Source organism: Podarcis liolepis (genome assembly GCF_965112155.1).
Source record: "Podarcis liolepis genome assembly, chromosome: 6".
Taxonomy (NCBI): Eukaryota; Metazoa; Chordata; class Lepidosauria; order Squamata; family Lacertidae; genus Podarcis; species Podarcis liolepis.
In genome coordinates, this window is record NC_139559.1 from 34,579,067 (window position 1) to 34,600,416 (window position 21,350).

The 21,350-nt window shown below is 38.8% G+C and overlaps 1 protein-coding gene across 5 annotated transcripts in view; it reads left to right on the plus strand.

The window, feature by feature from the left end:
* Window positions 1–21,350, plus strand: part of TRIM33 (tripartite motif containing 33) — a 56,034-nt gene that overhangs the window by 17,557 nt on the left and 17,127 nt on the right. For 2 of the 5 annotated variants that reach the window (XM_083508729.1, XM_083508730.1), the window contains exons 2-12: window positions 1,833–1,951; window positions 2,088–2,235; window positions 3,849–3,981; window positions 6,906–7,022; window positions 7,926–8,040; window positions 11,193–11,339; window positions 14,045–14,162; window positions 18,379–18,626; window positions 18,831–18,989; window positions 19,579–19,779; window positions 21,209–21,341. In XM_083508729.1, coding sequence (XP_083364855.1) covers window positions 1,833–1,951; window positions 2,088–2,235; window positions 3,849–3,981; window positions 6,906–7,022; window positions 7,926–8,040; window positions 11,193–11,339; window positions 14,045–14,162; window positions 18,379–18,626; window positions 18,831–18,989; window positions 19,579–19,779; window positions 21,209–21,341 — 1,638 coding nt within the window. Of the gene's footprint in view, window positions 1–1,832; window positions 1,952–2,087; window positions 2,236–3,848; window positions 3,982–6,905; window positions 7,023–7,925; window positions 8,041–11,192; window positions 11,340–14,044; window positions 14,163–15,703; window positions 15,884–18,378; window positions 18,627–18,830; window positions 18,999–19,578; window positions 19,780–21,208; window positions 21,342–21,350 lie in introns of all 5 variants that reach the window. The other 3 variants (XM_083508726.1, XM_083508727.1, XM_083508728.1) reach the window with 3 other exon arrangements.

Sequence of the window (21,350 nt, forward strand, 5' to 3'; positions counted from 1 at the left end):
GTTTCATATTTAAATCCTACTAATGAGTGCTGTGAACCATTACGGTCTTTCATCAAAAGGCACACCAGCATATATTTGATTGTGACTGCTATTTTAGTAATGTGACATAGATCTGGTTCTTGTATCATGGTAAGCCAGATAATGATTTACTGTGACAATGTGAACCTGCTAGCTCCTAGAAAGATGCATTTTGATCCTCCTCAAAGGCAGCCTTTTGCGGCCCAGAAAGGTGCTGGACATATTGAGACAAGTATTTCCTCAGAGGTGATGAGCTGTTCTTGTACATAGAACTTTGCACTTAATGGCTTAGCTGTTGGCTTCTGGGGAGATTGCAGCCACTTTGTTGCTCCCTGTCTCAGCGCAGCATGGCACCTAAGCCTAGGTTTGGCTTTGCATGGCATCCAAACTTGAGATTATGGTTAAGATCTCTCCTGCTTACTCATAAGTAGCCAAGGTTTTTCCTATGGTTACAGGTCATAGTTCGCAAGGAGATACCTTAACTATGATTATGGGTTCATGTGGCACTGCTGCGCAGAGCTAAAATGCCCAGGGAGGAGCAAAGTGCCTGCGATATTGTCCTCAGGAGCTATCATGTTCATACATTCATGCCAAGCCATGGTTCGACTTCACAGTACATGTGAATGAGACTATAGACTTTGACTCAGTTCTCATGTCATATTAAACTAAACTTAAACACACACTTGGATTTAACATGACTGTGCATGATGTTCAGTGTGCTGAAAAGTTCTTATTCCATTCCTTGTTGGTCTTGCTGCATCATGAGTGAAACAAGCCAGATTTGGGCTTAAAGTGGTGCCTTGCAAAACGAAAAGAATCCGTTCCGCAAGTCTCTTCGTCTTGCGGTTTTTTTGTCTTGCGAAGCAAGCCCATTAGCGGCTTAGCGGATTAGCGCTATTAGCGGCTTAGCGGATCAGCTGATAAGCGGCTTAGCGGATCAGCTGTTAAGCGGCTTAGCGGATCAGCTGTTAAGCGGCTTAGGATCAGCTGATAAGCGGCTTGGGAAAAGGGGGGGGGGAGGAAAAAAACCCCGCAGGAACTCGCAAGACATAGGAAATTCATTTTGCGAAGCACCTCCAAAACAGAAAACCCTTTCGTCTAGCGGGTTTTCCGTCTTGTGAGGCATTCGTCTTGCGGGGCACCACTGTATCCTGTTGTCTGAACCTGGGCTCATAGTTTGCTTCCCACCAAGCAAGCTGCAAACATCAACCAGTATTTGTTCATGCCTTACTGTTTTGTTTTGTTTTGTTTTGAGGAAACAATGGGATAGATCCATATTAAGTTAGTTGTACTTGGCTTCCACTGATTTAAGTGTAACTTAAATTAGGGCCTACTGAAATCAAAGTTACTACGTAATTTAAATTTCATTTAACTTGGTCTGGATCCAACCCTCTAAGTGGAAAGGATCAAAAACAGCTTGGAAGAGTTGTTCATAAAATGCCACCAACCTGTATTTGTTGTGCTGCTAATTATTTAGTTTCATAAATTGCAATATCCCTGAGAACTGATGAAGTATGGCGTAATAAAAACCAACTGTTCTGAAACTTTATGGAGCACTGTTAGTGTGTTAGCTCCCAGGTTATTGATATAGTTAAAAATAAATAAATGTTGTGCCTTATAGGAATTTGAAATATTTTGTGAAACACATTATCTTATTTGGAGCTGAAAGTGCTCTTATGCATTGTCCTTGGACATATTATGCTTAATAGGTTTGGAAGAAGATTCTGTATTTTAATTACAAATATTATGATGATTTTTAAAATCAAGTTATGGCAATCCAGTAAAGTGTAAGAAGTACCCTTTTTTTGTTGCAGTTGGTGTGATCAGGTGTCCAGTCTGTCGCCAGGAATGCAGGCAAATAGATTTGGTAGATAACTACTTTGTCAAAGACACATCTGAAGCACCCAGCAGCTCTGATGAGAAATCAGAACAGGTATGACACTTCTACTCTTTTCTCCTTGCAATGTGATTTGAGTTTTGTCTTGTGTAAGATAAAATATTTTGGTAATTTTTGGATTGACGTGTCAAAGCTTCAGCATTTGAAAATATTCCCCTCCCCCGGCTTTTAGGTGTGCACCAGCTGTGAAGATAATTCTAGTGCTGTTGGTTTCTGTGTGGAATGTGGAGAATGGCTGTGCAAAACCTGCATAGAAGCTCATCAACGAGTTAAATTTACTAAGGATCATATGATTAGAAAGAAAGAAGATGTCTCTTCAGGTGAAATTTACTTTTCTAACTTAATACATGACTGTCAAGAATAGCTCTGACTCTATAGCTATCTTAGGATACTGAAAATCCATGTCATTTTTGTGTTTTGGAACAGAGAGAGGCTGTTGAATTGTGACTTCATTGGAAAGCAAATAACACAAAATACTTAATTTCATACACAGCTAAGTCCTTTTCAATTGGGCAGCTCAGTTGCTGTTGTTATGTAGCCCATGGTACAATTCTGACACCCTTGCTGCTAAGTTCAATACCTGGCTACCTACTGCTGTCCATTTTCTGATGCTAGGGCCATGGTTTCCCATTGGAAAACTAAACAATTCTTGGATATTTCTGAAGTACAATAACGGTCCAGTCATTAATAAAAAAACATTTAAACATTGGCAGTAAACTTTCACAAAAAGTCTGTCCACACATGTCTGTTTCCTTAATGTAATTTGGCAGTATCAGTAAAATATACGAAGACAAGTAATTTCTGGCAGTTTATTAGTCAGAAGACAGATTGTTGTAGGTGGGTTAGTGGATACACCCTATTAGTTTTGTCCCTGCTATTGCAATCCTAGACCTACTCACAACGTGCAATGCTTGTGTTTAACCATTTATAAGTGATGAAGACTTACCTGGGTCGTTTATGCTTGCTTGCATCTTATTCCTCTTCCATTACCGAAGCTAAGCTGAAGTATATGTAACTGAACGGAATCCATACTCTTCCAATTTACACTTGCCTCCTTCTCCTCTCTTCTCCCTCTTCTAACATTTCCTCCAGCAGAGACAGTGTGTCAAATATTTGATTGCATGTTCCACATGGCAGAGGCCTACTTTTTATGCCGCTTTATAGTGGCATATAAATTAATAAATATAAGAGTGTTTTAAGATAAAAGTAAGAAAAGTAACATTATTATGTTTATGGAAATGGGTGGTTTTGACTAAGACAGTTTCAATGAACTGTAGGAAGTGGAAGGCAGTTTGTTGAAGGGTTGAGAAAAGTGTTGGTTGGCGTAGCTGGAGACACAAGGTAGTTGGAGCAAGTGAGATTATCTCAGAGGTTAGAGATAAATAATTGTAGGAAAATAGGGCAGTAGTTAGTGAGGCAGGATAGTTTTAATTAGCGGGATAACGGAGATGTGGTTCCACCATCTTAATACCTTTCTCCGGTTGAGATCTAGGCCACAAACATTCACCAAAAGCAACACCCCCTTTAATGTCTTGCAAGGCAACTGCCAAAGGTGGATGTTAATGCTGCTGGATTCTTCCCTGAATGCAGGACCTAAATGAAACTGGGAAGGGATTTTGTGCTGAAGGCAGAAGTTCAACAAAAGTAACACAGTGTTTGGTTCTTTTTTGGAGGGGAGGGGTATTTGCTGAGAAAGGAGTGAATAGCCAAAATAGATGGGAAGTGGAACATAGCACTTTCCCAATCCAAAGAAACTGAAAGACAGAAATGGTGGGCCCTGATACTGTTCCTAGTCAGCAGTCTGTGCCTCCGCATGGGGATCTCTTCCATGGCATTAACTCTCCTTGAGCTCTGGACGCTCTTCTGCCAGTTTCAATCTGTAGACTGACTTAATCTTTACATTAAAATACAAAAAGTCTCTTTTTTAACACAGAGGCTGTTGGAGCATCTGGTCAGCGTCCTGTTTTCTGTCCTGTGCACAAACAAGAACAGCTAAAACTTTTCTGTGAAACTTGTGACAGACTGACATGCAGAGACTGCCAGTTACTGGAACACAAAGAACATAGGTATGGCTCTTCTTCTATTCCTATGCTGTTTCTTCACACAGCAGATGCATTTAAAGTAGTGTACAGTCCTCAAGTATTACTGCTATATAATGTGTGAACTTTGTGTCTGTAGCAGATAGATTTGGGCTGGTGGTGCTTTGGGCTCTTAATTCCAGTACTGATTCTAAGTGGCAATAGAGCAGTCGTCAGATTAAAGAAATCTTAATCACATGAATTTTAGTTGATAATTTAAATTACACATTTGTACATGAATAAAGCAATATTTTTGTGGGGAAACATATCTTGATTTTACATGATGTGTGCAGCAAGTACCATCTTAGAAGAGGCATTTCCTCCAGTGTGAGGTAGAGAAGGGAAAGTGTGTTCAAAAGGAGGGCATCAGCACCTGCCATTTTTGTAAGTACATCTGTTAAAAATAATTGACATTTTTGATGTATTGCCCAGTTAATCAGCAACTGCTTTTTAATTGATCAATTTTAGAAATAGATTATTTTATACAAAAATTTCTCTCCCACTTTTTCCTTATAAAAGGAAATGCTCAGAGCGACTGACGAAAGCCTGATTCACATGTCATATTAAATCATAGTTAAACAAAATGGTATTTTAGTCTGAATAAGTAGTGTGCTGGTGCATGTGGTCCAAGGTCCCCACTTGTGCTGCTGCCTTGCTGGGGACAAAACAAGTTTCTTGTTGTAGCTCAAGCTTTGTTTCTCTCCAAACAAACCATGAGCAAAGGTTTGTTTTTGGCTTACTTCTCATATTTGGTTTGGAGAGGAACAATGAAAGGCCAGGCTATGGCTTGTTTCCTCTCTGGTGTGGCAGCATCACAGTGGGGAGGAGTGAATTGGGAACTAGAATTTTTTGAGTAGCGTGGACCACATTAAACTATGCTGCTCCTTCACTTAAACCATAGTTCATTTAACTGTGATTTAATGTGATGTGTAAACAAGGCCAGAGTATGAAAAGGAAAAAAAAATTAACGGTTCGTGAACTGATGTATGCAATTAGATGCTAATATTTTAATAGAATTGGCACTGATGATGCTGACACTTTAACAAGGGTTAGGCTATTATTGCATGAGTTCATTCCGTAGATTGATGCAACACTGAATGTTAATTCTTTCAAAATCACTGAGTTTATGAAAGAAATATGATGCAGCAAATGGCTACCTCTGGTCAAATATACATGTAGGCATCATTTAAGCAGAAATACCTGTCTTAGCTTCCATGATTAGTACTTTGAAGAATGCATCTGCAACATTTCCGCTTCTATAGCATTACTGCAGCTTACTGAAAACACATATCGTTTTCCAGCTGAATACATTGATTTGGTTTGTAAGATCGCCCTGCTGAACTTTAAACTGGTGACTTCTTAGGGGTATAGGAAGCTGTGCATAAGGGAAAAAAATCAGTGTAGTAGTGCCTGCCTCTGTATGCTAGGATATTTGTGTTCAGTCTGTTATCTTTGCACCTTCTAGGGCATACTTCTAAAGTAATTTCCTTATTTAAATATTTTAGTTCTTCAGGGAAATTCTCATTATGTTATTTCTGGAGCATGAAATTCTTGAGGTTTAGATTGGTCACAGATTTTTAGAATAACATGCAATTTCAGAAACTTTGACAATATTAATTTGACATTAATTATTAGCAGTATATGGATAGTCGATTGGGCTTTTTTTTTGCTAACCAGTTGGCTGGGTCTGGTTTACTAAAATAAAGATGGCAAGCTCACAGTATTATTCTTGCCTTATAGATGGACCACTACAATTGCTTAGATTCATATGTAATACAGATTGCAATCTGGGCAAGTACAGTACAAATTTCTGAAACATGAACCCTGGTAATAAAATGAGACAGCAGATATAATTATCCCCCAATTCACAGACTTGTGTTCATGAATAATATTTTCTGGCATCTGCAGGAGAGAAGGATAGCAAAATTTGACGTGCAAACTTCGGCAAAAGTTTGACCATTTCATTGTGATTCCATATATTTGATTATTATTTAATACTATGATGCTGCTTTTCCAGGGTTGAGCTCAGAGCTTTTTATTCTAATAAAGTATTGGAATAACCTATACATAAGTGGTTCATAATATTTAAAAAAACAGTAAACTATCAGTGAAGCAAAAACAAACCATTCAATGAATGGACAATTCAGCATGAACACATAACTCAACCTTCCTGATAAAATATTTGTGCAGAATGCAAATGATTTTTCACAAAATCACCACATATATTCTTAGATTTCTAGAAACACTGGATTTTGTTTTGAGAATTGAAACAGACTAATAGCTGTTGCTTGGGACGCGGGTGGCGCTGTGGGTAAAACCTCAGCGCCTAGGGCTTGCCGATCGCATGGTCGGCGGTTCGAATCCCCGCGGGGTGAGCTCCCATCTTTTGGTCCCAGCTCCTGCCCACCTAGCAGTTTGAAAGCACCCCTAAGTGCAAGTAGATAAATAGGTACCGCTTTATAGTGGGAAGGTAAACGGCATTTCCATGTGCTGCGCTGGTGTGGCTCACCAGAGCAGCTTCGTCACACTGGCCACGTGACCCGGAAGTGTCTCCGGACAGCGCTGGCCCCCGGCTTCTTAAGTGAGATGGGCGCACAACCCTAGAGTCGGACACGACTGGCCCGTACGGGCAGGGGTACCTTTACCTTTGCCTTTAAGAGGTGTTGCTAATGGCAATTGAGATTATTCTGTTTGCAGGGGGTTGTACTATATGACCCTTCCAACTCTACAATTCTATGATTCTTTGTACAACGGAAATCCCCATTTGCAAACCTGTCTTTTAAGCATTCCTTACCAATGGTATTAATGCAGCTGCCACTTTTCACGTTAGCAAGCTTATATTTCAATCCAGTGTTTCCTCTTACTGCAGTGCTCCTGTTAGATAATTGCATGTTGTCTTTTGCTTCGGAAAGGTACCAGTTTTTGGAAGAAGCGTTTCAGAATCAAAAGGGTGCTATTGAGAACCTATTAGCCAAACTCCTTGAAAAGAAGAATTATGTTAACTTTGCAGCTACTCAGGTGCAAAATAGGTAGGTGATTATTATTATTTCTATAATAATGCTTATACGGTATTGTTTTTCCTTCAGATGGGCTAGTTTATACGATTACTAAAATTCTAGCCTCTGAAGATGGAAGTAGAACAGCTATTCAGCCTGATCCAGCAAACAGAATCCACATGTACAAATAGATTTCTGCAAATGTTATCTGTTCGCAAGTGCTTGTTCAATGAAGAACAGTGTGCCCATGCACTTTGCAGCTTTGGCAGGGAGAGCCTTCCTCACTAACAAGCTAGAACATCCAGGCAACCTCCCTGGCTTTTTGCGGCTAAAGATGGAGAGTATGTGCATACCAGCTGTGCAGTTACTGCAGCACTGCAGTGTGTTTCATTACTCTGGGATCTCAATTGATGAAGAGTAGGTTAGAAATAGGAGTTGTTAATGCCCCAGGGAGCACAACACATCAATATGACACCAGTGGCACGATAGGCCGGTGCTTATAGGAGGCCAAATAACTACCTGCTTCAGACAGAGAGGTGAACATTAAATTGAAATAACAGGTTGCCCCTTTTATTAATTAGGTGTTGTTGTTTTTTAAAAAAACCCTAAGTTTCTCTGTGCTAAGTTAGTCCCCCAAAAAGCAAAGAAAGCAGTGGAATAAACATTTCATAACACATGAAACATAAATATCTAACAAACATAGAAGGATATTTTAATGTTGATGGAAGTTGTTGTCCCATATTGTAAAACAAAATTACTTTTAAGATTTTCCTCTTAAGAATGAATGGAAAATATGGTTGGACTGTTGTACTGAAGTTGAACATACTTCATATAAATCTGTATCTATTTATATAATATGTTGAATTTTTGCTTGAGGGGAAAAAAGGTTAAAGATGTTGCAATGCTACTGCCTGACAGCACATTTCTCTCTTTCAGGATAAAAGAAGTAAATGAAACTAACAAACGAGTAGAACAGGAAATCAAAGTGGCTATTTTTACCCTCATTAATGAAATCAATAAAAAAGGAAAAGCTCTCCTACAACAGCTTGAGGTACAACTAAATGCATAATAAATAAATAAAAATATTTAGCATGAATCCTGCTGTGATCTTTGCACGTATATGGCTTCTTCTGTCTTGAATAACCCTGTGGTTGGTTTTGTCCATTATGAAATTCTTGGCACATTTCACACACAATGCTAGCAAGCATGATTACATTCAAACTTTGAATATCTCTGGTTAAATTACGCAGCAAGCAAGCCAAGAGTCAAACTGTGGCTTATGATCCTGGCTTGTTAACAGACTGTAGTTTAACCTAACCAGATTTCCCCTCCGTTTGCACACAATGGGGAAATCTAGATCTAGTTAATTGCGTTCATGGCTATGCTGGAGGAAAGTGGGGAGCATGTGTGCCTGAGGCTTGCTGATGCTTGTTCATGTAGTCCTAAACTACGGCTTAGCTAAGTGCAGAAAGGGCCATTGAGTTCCTTTCTCAATATGCCTGCCTAAAACCAACATGGATTGTAAATATTCATGACAGTTCAGTAAGGCACAAATTGCAGAGCCACTCGGTTACATGACTTTAAGTGTGCTGCTTTCCGTGTGATGTCTTATAAAAATCTTCTTACCCTTTGTTGAATGCATCATTTTAAAATTTGAAATCTCTCATTGATACTTGTCCTACCCTTCAGATTTGTATGATCGCATCCATACCATACATTTAAAGCATTCTTAAGCCACTCAAACAATCATGGCTTCCTTCAAAGAATTCTTGGAACTTTAGTTAAGAGTGCTTGTAGCTATGTGAGGGGTCTCCTAATGGCTCACAGCATCCTTGGGATTCTTTTAGTGGCACTAATTGAATCTGTAGTTAACAGTTAAAATTCTTCTGACTTGGATGCAGATTATTATTTTTTCAGTGGATGACAAATTAGTAGTCATCTACATTGCAGCTTTGTGTCTCATTACAATATTGGGTTGTTCATTGCCAAGTCCCCTGTCATAGGTTGAAAGGGTGTTGGTGATGTGGGTTGCTCAGAACATTTTGAATCGGACAATTTTCTGATGACTTTAATCAATCTGGATGAGATTTTACGTGTTTGGCTTTTATATTTCATAAAGAAAATGTTTTTAAAATGCTGATCTTATATGTGGTACCAATATCTCAAAATGGTTTCCATAGCCAGATGTAGTTCAGTGGAAATATTGAATAGGAAAATAATTCACAAAATGCACAATGTGGTATAATTTTTATGGTCAAATTATTGTTATGGGAATACTTGTAATTTTTAAAAAATGCAATAGCCTAATAGAATACCCTTCTCCTTGTTAAATTTTAAGGAGAAAGACTAAGACACTGAAAGGCACTATTAACAGTGCAGTCCTATACATGTCTTTTCAGAAGTAGCTTCCATTGAGTTCAGTGGGGCTTACTCCCAGATAAGTGGGCATAGGATTGCAGTTTAATTTTAGTACACCCAAAGGTACTGTGCTCCTAAAAAAAAGTTAATTGCAATTTAGAAATGGCACAGTTTGAATGGTATTCTATCCAGTCATTATGCTACTAATTAATTCTTATGAACAAATGAAATTTTAGAACTAGATGATTCTTTACAGGAAAATAAAAATAGTAATTTTTTTTTGAAAAAATGTGACCTATAACTGTGATGTTGCTTTTGTAGAGTTCTTTGAGACTTCACAGGACTTTTAGTGTTTCAAAATTATGATAAATCATATTCATATTCCATGTTGTCTTCCTTTGTGATGCCCAGAGGTATAGATTGCCCCACTTTTTGCTTTAATTTTGATAAAATTACTGCAATGCCTGAAAGCAAGGCTATTAAATCCCTAAGCTCTGTGGTAACAAGCACCAAATGGGATGGGATGGGGGATGTTTATTGCTGGTGCTATATTTATTTGATAGGTTAAGTAGGTGATGACTGCTTGAACCAAACTCTGTCAAAATGTAGATATAAAGCTAGCTTTAACTACTTGCATCAAATTAGCACTTTTTGAAGAAATAAATCATAATGCAAAATTATGGAGCAGTTACAATCCTCTTGTATGTTTTTCCCTTTTTTGTGAACTGCCTTGAGCATCTTTTAGGTGGATAATGTATAAAATAATAAAATTGTATATATGGAATGTAGCCAACATTGTGTGAGTAGAAGGCAGGCTCACATAGTGGATCTTTTCTTTCTGCCCTCTGTATCATCCCATCTGCCTCATCCCACCACCACCCCAAAACAAACAACTGCTCTGGAGGGTTGGGGATCACTACCAAACATCACATGGCTCTGTTGTCCAGTGCTACAGTGGTAGGAAGAATTGCCCATAATCGGGCAGAACAGGATTTCCCCCTCTTCTCCTCTGAGGCCCCATCAATCCACCAAACCAAAGGGTCCCCCAACCTCTGGAGCAGATTTTGGAAGCATGCAAAGGGCAATGGGGAGCAGAGATAAAGGGAAAGGGCGAGGTAATAATAATAATAATGATAATGATAATAATAATCGTAATTATTTATTTGTGCAACTGGAATCTCAATCTGCTCATGCACAAACATCACTGGATACAACCCAGCATTTATATTTTAAAATAATCTAAAATAAACTACACTTTTCAGCATTATAGGAAGGAAATACATCTGAAATAGTTGCACGCAGTTTAACTAACACTAATGATTACAATCATGGTTACTGGGAAACTGAGGAAGTCATGTCTAAAATAAATCCATCTGTGAGACTGAAGTGTGCAGTCAGAATTTAACTGAATAAAAATTGATGGTATTGCCAATGACTATAAATATTATTTATTACAATTATATCCAATTTTCTTCTTTTTGAGTTCTGACAAAGTCTCTCACCCAACAACTTACTTAGCTTCAGCAAGTTTTCAGCAGTGTACATTTTCAGATCATGTCCGTGCCAACATGATCATTGTAATTTAAAAAAACAATTAACAGAATCCAATGAATTGTTTTTGTTCTGCCCAGTGATCTGTCAGCACTCAGTGCCAGTATGGCACAAAGTTATTCTACAAATAAAAGTCCACTCTCAAAATGTTGGATTTTTACCCACTATTTGTTATAGCCACACTTCTGATTTATGTCTGTACTAAGTATCCACACATTGCATAGATAGATGTTTTAATTATTGCATTAGGTATTATTTTTTAAAAATGGATATGTGTGTACTGTTTCTATTCAGACTGTAACAAAGGAGAGACAGATGAAGCTAATACAGCAGCAGAACGATATCAGTGGTCTGTCACGGCAGGTGAAACATGTGATGAACTTTACTAATTGGGCCATTGCAAGTGGCAGCAGCACTGCATTACTCTATAGCAAGCGACTGGTAAGGAAAGCTTTGAATTCCAGTATAGCATAGATTATACTCTTATTCTTGCATTGAAACAAAGAATATTGCATCACGGGGACCCATTTTTTTCTTACGCTCAAAGCTTTCAGGTAAGTACAGCTAATGCTACTTTGCTAATATTTGTACAAGTGTTTCCAGTCCACATTTTATTCCAAACTTGATATTTAAATTACTGTAAAATTTGGAAGTTTGTTCGTTTGGCAAGCCAGCTAGCCCTGACACATGCTGCATTTTGATTAGGTAAATGTAACACTGCAATACATAGCATTGACAATTATGTAGGTCTTTCTAGCAGGTGCTCAATGGTTTTTTACCTGTTCCTGTATCTATACAGGAGTTGATGTCAGGCCAGATAGTTCCTGGTGGTTACCTAGGCTTCATGATGGTCAGCTGAGGGGCAATTTGTTGGCTTCTTTGCAAAGTTCATGGAGTTAGATGTTGTTTGAAACAAACAGTTTCACTTGTATAGACAGTCACTGAACCTTTAGTGCCTTGTAGCCATATGTAATTTACTCAGTACCAGTGAAGTGAGTCTGAAAAGGACTCCACCATAACCATTGATGGTGTGTTGGTAAGGCAGCTATAGCAACAACTTGCCTCCCCAAAAGCCTATGGGAGAATGCAATGCTAACAACCAATACCAAGAGGAAGGTCTGCTGGGCTCGTGTGTTGAGCACACTGCATTATGGAAGTGAGTCGTAAGCAACTTACACCTGCCAGGAGCGACACCTCAATGCCTTATGTAAGCCCTGTGTCAGGAAGATTTTGGGCATCACATTGTAGGACAGAGTCTCAAACAAATATGTGCTCTTCCAAGCCCACATGTCCACACTTCTGTCTCAGCGACGTCTACTGTGGTTTGGTCACGTCCACACAATTGAAGATGGCCAGATCCCCAAAGATGTACTTTATGGGGAGCGGTTTTAGGCATCAGGCCTCTTGGCAGACCAACTCTGTGTTACAAAGATGTCTGCAAATGTGGCATGAAGGCTGGCAACATTAACCGTGCCATGTGATGACCGCATTGCCTGAAGACAGTCAGGCCATGTATCCATAGTAGTGACCAGAGGAGAAATAACCGCTGGGAGAAGCACAGAGAGAATAAATGCCATGGTGCTTCTGTAACAGTGAAACCAGACACCTTTATCTGTTCTACCTGCAGTAAAACATGTTTCTCCCATATTAGTCTCTACAGCCACAAGAGGCACTTTAACTCTCCAATGGTTTGACTTTACCCACCCGATGACTCACTCGTTCATTGTCTCTTCAGACAGACAGATGCCAACAGTTTTAACAGTTATATACCATCCAGTGAACAACTTCATTTGGGTAGTTAAGTTAAAAACCATAACAGCAATCACCAAGAATTCTAAAAGAGTAAAACTTTTCCCAAGGAAATTTTTCCATTTCCCCTCTCTAGTTCTAGTTACTTGTAAAAGCAAAACAAAACACCAGGATAAAGTAAAACCAAAAAACAGAAATTTCAGTTGATGAAGTTGTTACTTGATTTGCTTCAAGTCAAAACCAGTTGTTTTAATGATGGACTGCAAATCAGAACTAAAACCCTGATTGCATAAAACTATATCTGAATGTGTTTTATTTGATTAAGTTTTACCTTCCATATTGGACTACATTTGGCAGCTGGCTTAAATGTTTAGCACATTTATATAGCATGGAAAATTAATACAGTATTTATAAAAGTTGTGTTTACATGATAATTCAGATGCCAGTTGAAGTGGGCCATCAAAATTTTACTTGCATCACTGCTTACCACCTTGGATCAATATCAGCAGCTGCTGTGAACTGATCCTGCTCAATTCTCAATAATTCCTGTGTCTGTTTTAGTGAAAGGCAGGAAGCACATTTTTCCATTAGAATTTTGGTACTGGAATTTGGCATTTAGCTTGCCGGAAGTGCTGCTAGAAGATAAGGGGAACAAATTAGGGGGGATTTACTATCATTTTTGAGTGTTGGTATGGCTCTCTCAGTTTGTAATTCCAAAGTGATAAAAGTCTAGCGCCTTGCTCAGGGTGTATGTCTTTCACATTGAATGACTTGAGCTTTGGATGACGCCTTAATCATTGAAGCAAATTAGAATTTAAAACCAATTCCGGGGTTTTGACTTAGAATAGAACTTTTCCCATGTCAAATATACATTGTTTGCTTTCTACTCACATGGAAAAATTAAAGTCTTGTTCTATATTTTGTGTATGTTTTCTGTGTTATCATTTGAACATTGGTACAACTAAAGTCAGGCATGTATAAAAATACAAGTTATCACTTACGAACTCTGGCTGGTATCAGACTAAGCTATTCCTAAAGTAGATCCATTGAAATCAGTGGGTTTCAGTGAGTAAGTACTTTCATTCCACTGGGTATACTCTGAATGTGGCTTAGTCCTGTGCCACCATCTATTTGCTTAAAATCTACCTTCTTGTATTTTAGAAGTAATGCACTCCAGTAGTAATTCTCTTGTGACCTTATGTTTGTATCCTGCAATTCTTCTAAGCGACTGAAAATAAGGGTTAGCTTATTTATATGAGATAGGTTAGGATAAGAGATGGCAGCTTGCTCAAAGCCACACACAGTTGTTGACAATTTGCATTTTGTTTTGTCGACTTCTTTTTGTTGACTCTCCGCACCATGTCATCACTAATCTGAGAGTGTTTGTCTTCTCACAGATCACGTTCCAGCTGCGACATATTTTAAAAGCACGATGTGATCCTGTCCCAGCTGCTAATGGAGCAATACGCTTCCATTGTGATCCCACATTCTGGGCAAAGAATGTAGTCAACTTAGGTGAGAGGGTGTTCCATTTTTCTGAAAGCTGAATTCAATGTGCAAAAATTCTTAATATGATGAGTAGCATGAACTAGATAGAATTTTCTGTAGACTACCACTAAAATTGGTGGCAGTGTCTTGGATCCATTCATACCAGGAAGCTTTTTTTTCACTGTATGATTGTATAAAATTATCTGACTTTAAGCAGACATTAAGCCAAACTCCCCTTGTTTGGCAAGTCCTCTCCTCTCCTGTGCACATGATGAACTGTCATCTGTTTGCTTGTATGGGGTTGGATCCGAGCCAAGGCTTTTATAACATATGCAGCCACTACCCAGATGCTTCTCTCAAACTATGCTTCTGCTTTGCATGCAACTCCCTGTCACTAGAATAGTTCTCTCTACAGTCTGGATGCATCGTTATTCACTTGGAAATTGATATGCCTTAATAGGTAGTGCTCCACTGCTGTTAATCATTGAATACGGTGGTGTTAGGCTACTTCAGATGCTTCTCCAGATTTTAGCTTTAATAGTCTTCTAAGAAAGCACTGTGACACGAGAGGTGGAGTGATGAGCAGGCACCACAGAAGGGAGGGTCGGGTCATGACAGTGGTGATGACGGAGGAGTGGAGAGTGTCTCCTGAACTACATGCAAGATTGCTCTGTATAGATCAGTAGTGATTCCATGTACTATGTTGGTCATTCCCTTCTATTCCTCTCTGGTAATAAAGGACATTGGAAAGTGTCAGTCTACAATCAGTGTGCTTCCTTGAAGGGGAAAGCAATTGAGGGTCAGATCTGGTAGCCCACATTCCGGTGTTGAAAGAAGACTTGTTTGTTCCAAACTTCTTAATATGTTAGGCTGCAACTCAGTTGCCATATTTCTGTAAACAAAGAAGTAGAAAACAATAGGAAGACATGGAAAACTCAGTCTAGTATTTGTCCTGTAGACTTAGTAATATGAATAATATTTATACCAGCTAAACAGGACTGAAAAATTTCCAGAACTTTTAGCAGCACATTTTAGATATTCTAAGAGAAAATTGGGCACCAGATTCCAACTGGTCCCAAAATACTTTTGCATGGTATCGGCAGGACATTTTGGCTTTAAAGACTTATTAACCATCCTTATAGCGACAGATTAGAATGAGTGAAAACAAGATTCTTTCAGTGACGCAATGACTGAGCAAGGTGCATGCGTTCTTTGGCATGGCAAAGCTCTAGTATCAAGTGAGAGACAGCTTCACAGGAGGGAAATCTATACCTTCATGCATGGCTCTCCATCTTTTGGCATATATAGAAGGAGAAGGGGCGATAGCAGGCAAAATCCCATTTAGATCCACGTTTGTGTATTAAAATCCCTTCCTTCATGTGTTAGACTTATATACCTCCCCATAGTAACTACAAGTAATATAAAAGAACAGAGAACGTTGATGAGAGAATTTGTTGGTTGGATAATTAAGAGTCAGTATAGTATACTGAGCAAAATAGATTAGAGCCTCTTAGGTGTGTACAAAGGCTTACATGTCCATACCAGGTTTTTCCCATGTTCTTCTCCAGCAGCAACTCCTCTTACTCTGTTGGAGGACACTTTCGAGGTTCCTCAAGCTTCAGGGCAGCTTGTTGGGCACTGTGAGGGGATGCTTCTGGAAAGGGAGAGGTATCGGAACCCCCCACTACATGTGCAGAGCTCATCATGCGGCCCTTTGGATTGGGGCTATACATTGGGAACTGAAAAAGGTATTGGAAATGAAGTCTTGGAAACTACATTTAAAAAAATATTTTCAGAGGAATCCTAGAGGGAGCAGAAAGTAAAAATAAATCAATAAATCTTGTCTTTAATTTACTGAAGAATGAACAGTGATGAGGACGGCCTTTGACAAATGCATATGACTAGAACAAATCTCTAGAATCAATGCAAGGATAATTCTGAAACCGGGGAAAACCATGGGTGTCATTGTCAAGTTCCTAAATAAACTGTTAAGAGAGGGGTCTCCCATTGTGGTTAATGGTACTGGAGTGCAAGCACTGATTTGGCTCCAGTAACACCGAAGAAAAGATTTCTAAGTTATAATTAATTTTAGACCTCCATTCAATGAATAGTGGGTGTGTGGTCTTGCATAAAACAGATTGTCACCCTTCCGGGAAGTTGTATTTGTTTTAGAATTACTAAAGTTGAGTCGAAGTTGTGATGCAAGAAAATCTAAAAGTATTTTGATTAAGAATTATGGTTCATGTAAGAAATAACCAGGTACACAAATCATTGCAACTTACAGTAGAATAGCTTCAAGGAAGTTACTAGTTTTATAATTCAGATGATCAAGAAAAGGACAGACTGGCAGAACTGGGCAAAAGAAAACAGATCTTGCTTGTTTAAAAATGCAGAGGGGTAGTTACACATTTATCAGACAATTCACATTAATTTGCAGAAAGTTTCTTGAGCAACTAACAAATGCAAAACTTTTAGCTAAAATGGAGAATTGAGATGCTTGTCTTCTGCTTTGGTGACACAAATGCAGTTCATTATAAGTATTTTAAGATGCATTAATCTGGATTTCTGTAAAACCAGCTTAGAGACTGTCCAAGAGACAAGTGTCTGTTGGGCGTGTGCAAGCGACTCTATATGCACGCTAGGACGTCCTATAACTCTTGCTGCTTCAGCTGTGTCAGAGGTCTGTGGTTTGAAAAATTGTACTGTAAAAGGCATTAGTACGTGCTCAGAAGCTTCCCATATAGTCTTTTGAACCTGGGGCACAGTACTTAAAATGTAAAAATGGGGATGGGGAACCTATAGCCTTCTAGGTGGTCTACAACTCCTATCATTCCTGAACTTGACCATGCTGGCTGAGGCTGGTGAGAGGGAGTCCCAACAACATCTGAAGGATCACAGTCTCCCCATACTTGTGTTAAAGTTGTGAATCACTCAAATTCCTGTTTGAAGGATGAAACAGAAAAATCATATTGCTAAACAGCGTGGTCTTATTTACAAATAACTTTCAAGCGTCTTTGCAAGCATCTCTCACTGCTCAACTTAATCTTTGATAGCAAGGACATAGCTGGCTGTTGTGTAGTTCTGAATTAAGGGACACTGCAGTATTTCAGCTCAGTATCACTGCACAAGACAAGGGGTGGAATTAAACCTTGCACTCTTCTGATTGTTCCGTCTTCTGAAGCATTTCAGCAATCTCCTCCTTCCCCTCCGCACAATGTTCTGGGGGTTCTCCCAGTTCTTCAGAGTGGAATTGGAGGAGGTGGCAGGGAGGTGAGGGGAAAGCCCTGTTGCAGTACTGAGAGCCCTTGTGCTGACTTCTGCTAGCGTGCCGGCTTAGTTGAATCAGAAAGATAATTTGTTTAATGTGATTATAATTGAAAGACTCTTACGTGTAAAGAAACACAAGGCCCCTATTATCCTATAATGGTTATAAATGTTCTGAGGTTTTGTTTTATACTTAACAGCATTAACAGAAAACCGTAAATTATTTTACTTTTTTTATAAAAAAAACCCCACATAAAATACAGCATGGCTATAAAATAAAATAAAAAGTTTAAATGATCCAAATAAAGCCAGCAAAAACCAGAACAATGTTCTAATGGTCCCAAGGCACCTAAACATGTTTCTAAAAATGAAAAGACTGAGGGAAGGATTTTTACCTGGCATCAAAAAAACTACAGCCTGGGAGCTGTCTATGGGGAGGATATTCCATAACACCACTTGCAAAAGGCCTCTGGTATAAAAATTACAGAGCTATATTTGTATGATTTTCTGTCTTCATCTTTTAGTCTCTTAAGTATTAAATGTGTTTCCTTTAAAAATCTCTAGAATGCTTAAAGTTACAATATATAATTTGCATATTATGCACAAGCAATAATTACTCTGTATTTAGGTCTTTTTCCTTCTAATGCTTTGGAAATGAGTTCATAAAATATTGAATGCTTATTGATGACACAAAATTACTTTGTTGCAAAAATGTGTTGCATGACGTTGATTGTGATGTATCTTTATGCATAAAACTAAGGTAAGATATGGGTACATCAGAACCAATATCTTATTTAAAGCCAATAAGGAAGTGCAAATAATTACCAGTCTCTGAATATATTGATTAAAAGTACATTTATTTTTAACTTTTTAGCTGCTGTGAAGCTAGGGTGTACATAGTGCAAAACTTGTAGACTGTTAACATTTAGCTTAAAATTAATAACTTTGTGATTGACGAATTCTCTCTCCTGTTGTTTAGGTAATCTTGTTATTGAAAACAAACCAACCCAAGGTTATACTCCTAATGTAGTAGTGGGACAAGTTCCTCCGGGAACAAACCACATCAGCAAACCTCCACCGCAAATTAATCTTGCACAGCTTCGGCTCCAGCATATGCAACAGCAGGTGTACGCACAACAAAAACACCAGCAGTTACAACAGATGAGGATGGGGCAGCCTGCAGGGCAGATTCCTCGCCAGCCAGGCCCACAGATGCTGCAGCAACAGGCAAGTTTCAGATGATCTAAATTAAGACACTCATTGTAGACACTAAAGTGCACCTTTGGCTCTTTGAGTTCTACCTTATTCCACAAAGTTTAAGGTAGGATTTACAGCGCTGTCTTGTAAAGCACAAAGATGCATCTTCATTTACTTCACTTGGCAAAGAGGACTGCTTTTATCTCATCTTTTAAAATACATAATGTTTTGTAGCCTCCGAGATTGATAAGTATGCAGACCATGCAGAGGGGAATGAATTGCGGTGCTTTCCAAGCCCACCAGATGAGAATGGCTCAGAACACTGCTCGTCTCCCAGGGATACCGCGCCACAACGGGCCCCAGTACATGATGCAGCCACACTTACAAAGACAAGTATATGCTGTGTGCACATTTTGTTTCCCATCTTTGATTCTGGACTTTTGATTCAGCTCACCTTCTATGTATATATATCAGCTGTGAAACCTCTTTGAAAGGGACATCTACTTCCATGTTGCTGGCTGTTTAAAGAGCCGCATAATAGGAATCTTGTAAAAATTTGGATATTACTAGCCACATGCAGAGTATTTAAGCTAATGGAGCATCTAATGAAATGCACTTGCAGCCACATTTTACCTTTCACAACTTTATTGCCTTTTGGCTGGATAACCAGCATGTTAATATGGGAATAATTTGTTACGTTCTCCGATTGAGGGGGAGTAGAAAGCTTGCAAAAAGGTTTTATAAAGAGGAGAAAAAGTTTATGCTTAAAATTTCTATGGAACCTTCTGACCTATAAAAAAGTGAATAAAATGCAAAATGTTTTAGAAGGTTTAAAACAATTATCAGCAATGGGAAACTCATGGAGAGAATTGCAGGAAAGCAACAAGCTTTGAAAATTTCCAGTTTTGCAGAGGAAAGAGTTTGCTCCTTATCATAACAATATTTTCTCTCTCTTCCTTCCCCCTCTCCTTTGTCTTGGCAGCATTCAAACCCAGGACATGCAGGTCCCTTCCCAGTTGTTTCAGTGCACAATAATACTATCAACCCAACAAGCCCTACAACAGCCACCATGGCCAATGCGAACCGTGGTCCAACAAGCCCATCTGTAGCAGCAATAGAGCTTATTCCATCAGTAACCAACCCAGAAAATTTGCCTTCCTTGCCAGATATTCCTCCTATACAGGTTAGCAAGCTATATGAAATCAGTTGAAAGCTAATAATATGACATCAGAATTTCTAGATACTAATTGTGTGTTTGATGTCAACACTTAAAAAACTGTATTGAAAAGGTACATTTGACTTGGGTCATCGTCTCATAAACTGACCAGAACCGTCTTGTTTTTCTAATCAGCTGTGAAACTCACTGGACAAATCACTGTGTCTCCTCCTAATCTGCTTCACTCTTTCATTTCATTTTACACCATTTAGTATCAGTATTCTTATTTAGAATCTTTTTTTGCTGGGGGGCAGCATTTATGATTTTTGGAACCTGTGTCTGAATTTATTCTTCACTGAAACTAAAATGCAGGAAATGTTTTCAGTTCAGCTGTGTGTCTTCTAAGGTAGGGATTCCTAACTCATGGGCCACATGGCTCCCTCAAGATGTTTTTGTGTCCTCCCTTGTCATTTAATGAATCAACACCCCCCATATGCTTCTGTGGGTCCTCCGCAATGATGCCACAAGGTTTTTTGTTCCCAGCCCACAAGCAGATACACAAGGTTTTCCAAATGTGTCCATTAAAAGTGTGTTTTTAACTTCTAAAACACTTGTACTATCATGTCAAAATGTGTGTTTTATTTGGGGGTTTCACTTAATTGCTTTTGTAACTCCCTCACAACCTCCCTAAACTGTGTCCTTAAAAAAAGGCCACACAATCTTTTTCATTTGGGCCCTGCCCACTTTTACATGACATTCCCGTAGTGTTTATTATTGATGGGTCAGTGCTACCCTTGGACCTTACTTGAAGGAAAAGCCCTACTACAAAATAAATGTATTCTTGTTTAAAACTAGATCAGGTATCCTAAACTATTTTTGCCATCCATCCTGATCAGCTTAAAAAAAATATGATATATTTTCCATTTTTCTAGTGGCCACCCTCTTAGTAATATTGAAAGCATATGGTTTCTCCCTGTCTATGTTTATTGTCCTATATTTGAATAAGATAGTTAAAACATACAAATCAGGGCAACTTTGTGAGTAAAATATAAGGTGCAATGAATGAGTTCCCTAAGCAGAGAGTGGAAGTTGTTCTGAATGTAGACCTCTCTCTGACACAAACCTATGCAGCAGTATTGACAACTGAGTTTGAAATAAGCTTGCTTCTTAAAACTCATTTAATTCTAAGATTTTGCTACAATATTCTATGCTAAAGTTTATTAATAATTTGTAGGCGTGTCATTTCCTAGACTCCTTGATTATACATGCAGGAATATAGCAAATACAAATATGGCAAAACTGAATATTCATCTGTTTGTTTCCCCTTATTATGTGAGTAAGTGCTAGTGCTTTAAACTCCTTCAGTGAAAATACAGATGATCCTCAAGCTGTCATTTCTAGCATGCTGCATTTAGACTTGGCAGAATCACTGTGTGGCTGTCCTCCTTTATTTCAGCTGGAAGATGCTGGTTCCAGTAACTTAGATAATTTACTAAGTAGGTATATCGCAGGCAGCCATCTACCCCCTCAGCCTATAAGCAGTATGAATCCCTCCCCTGGACCCTCAGCCCTGTCTCCAGGCTCATCAGGTAAGCTGG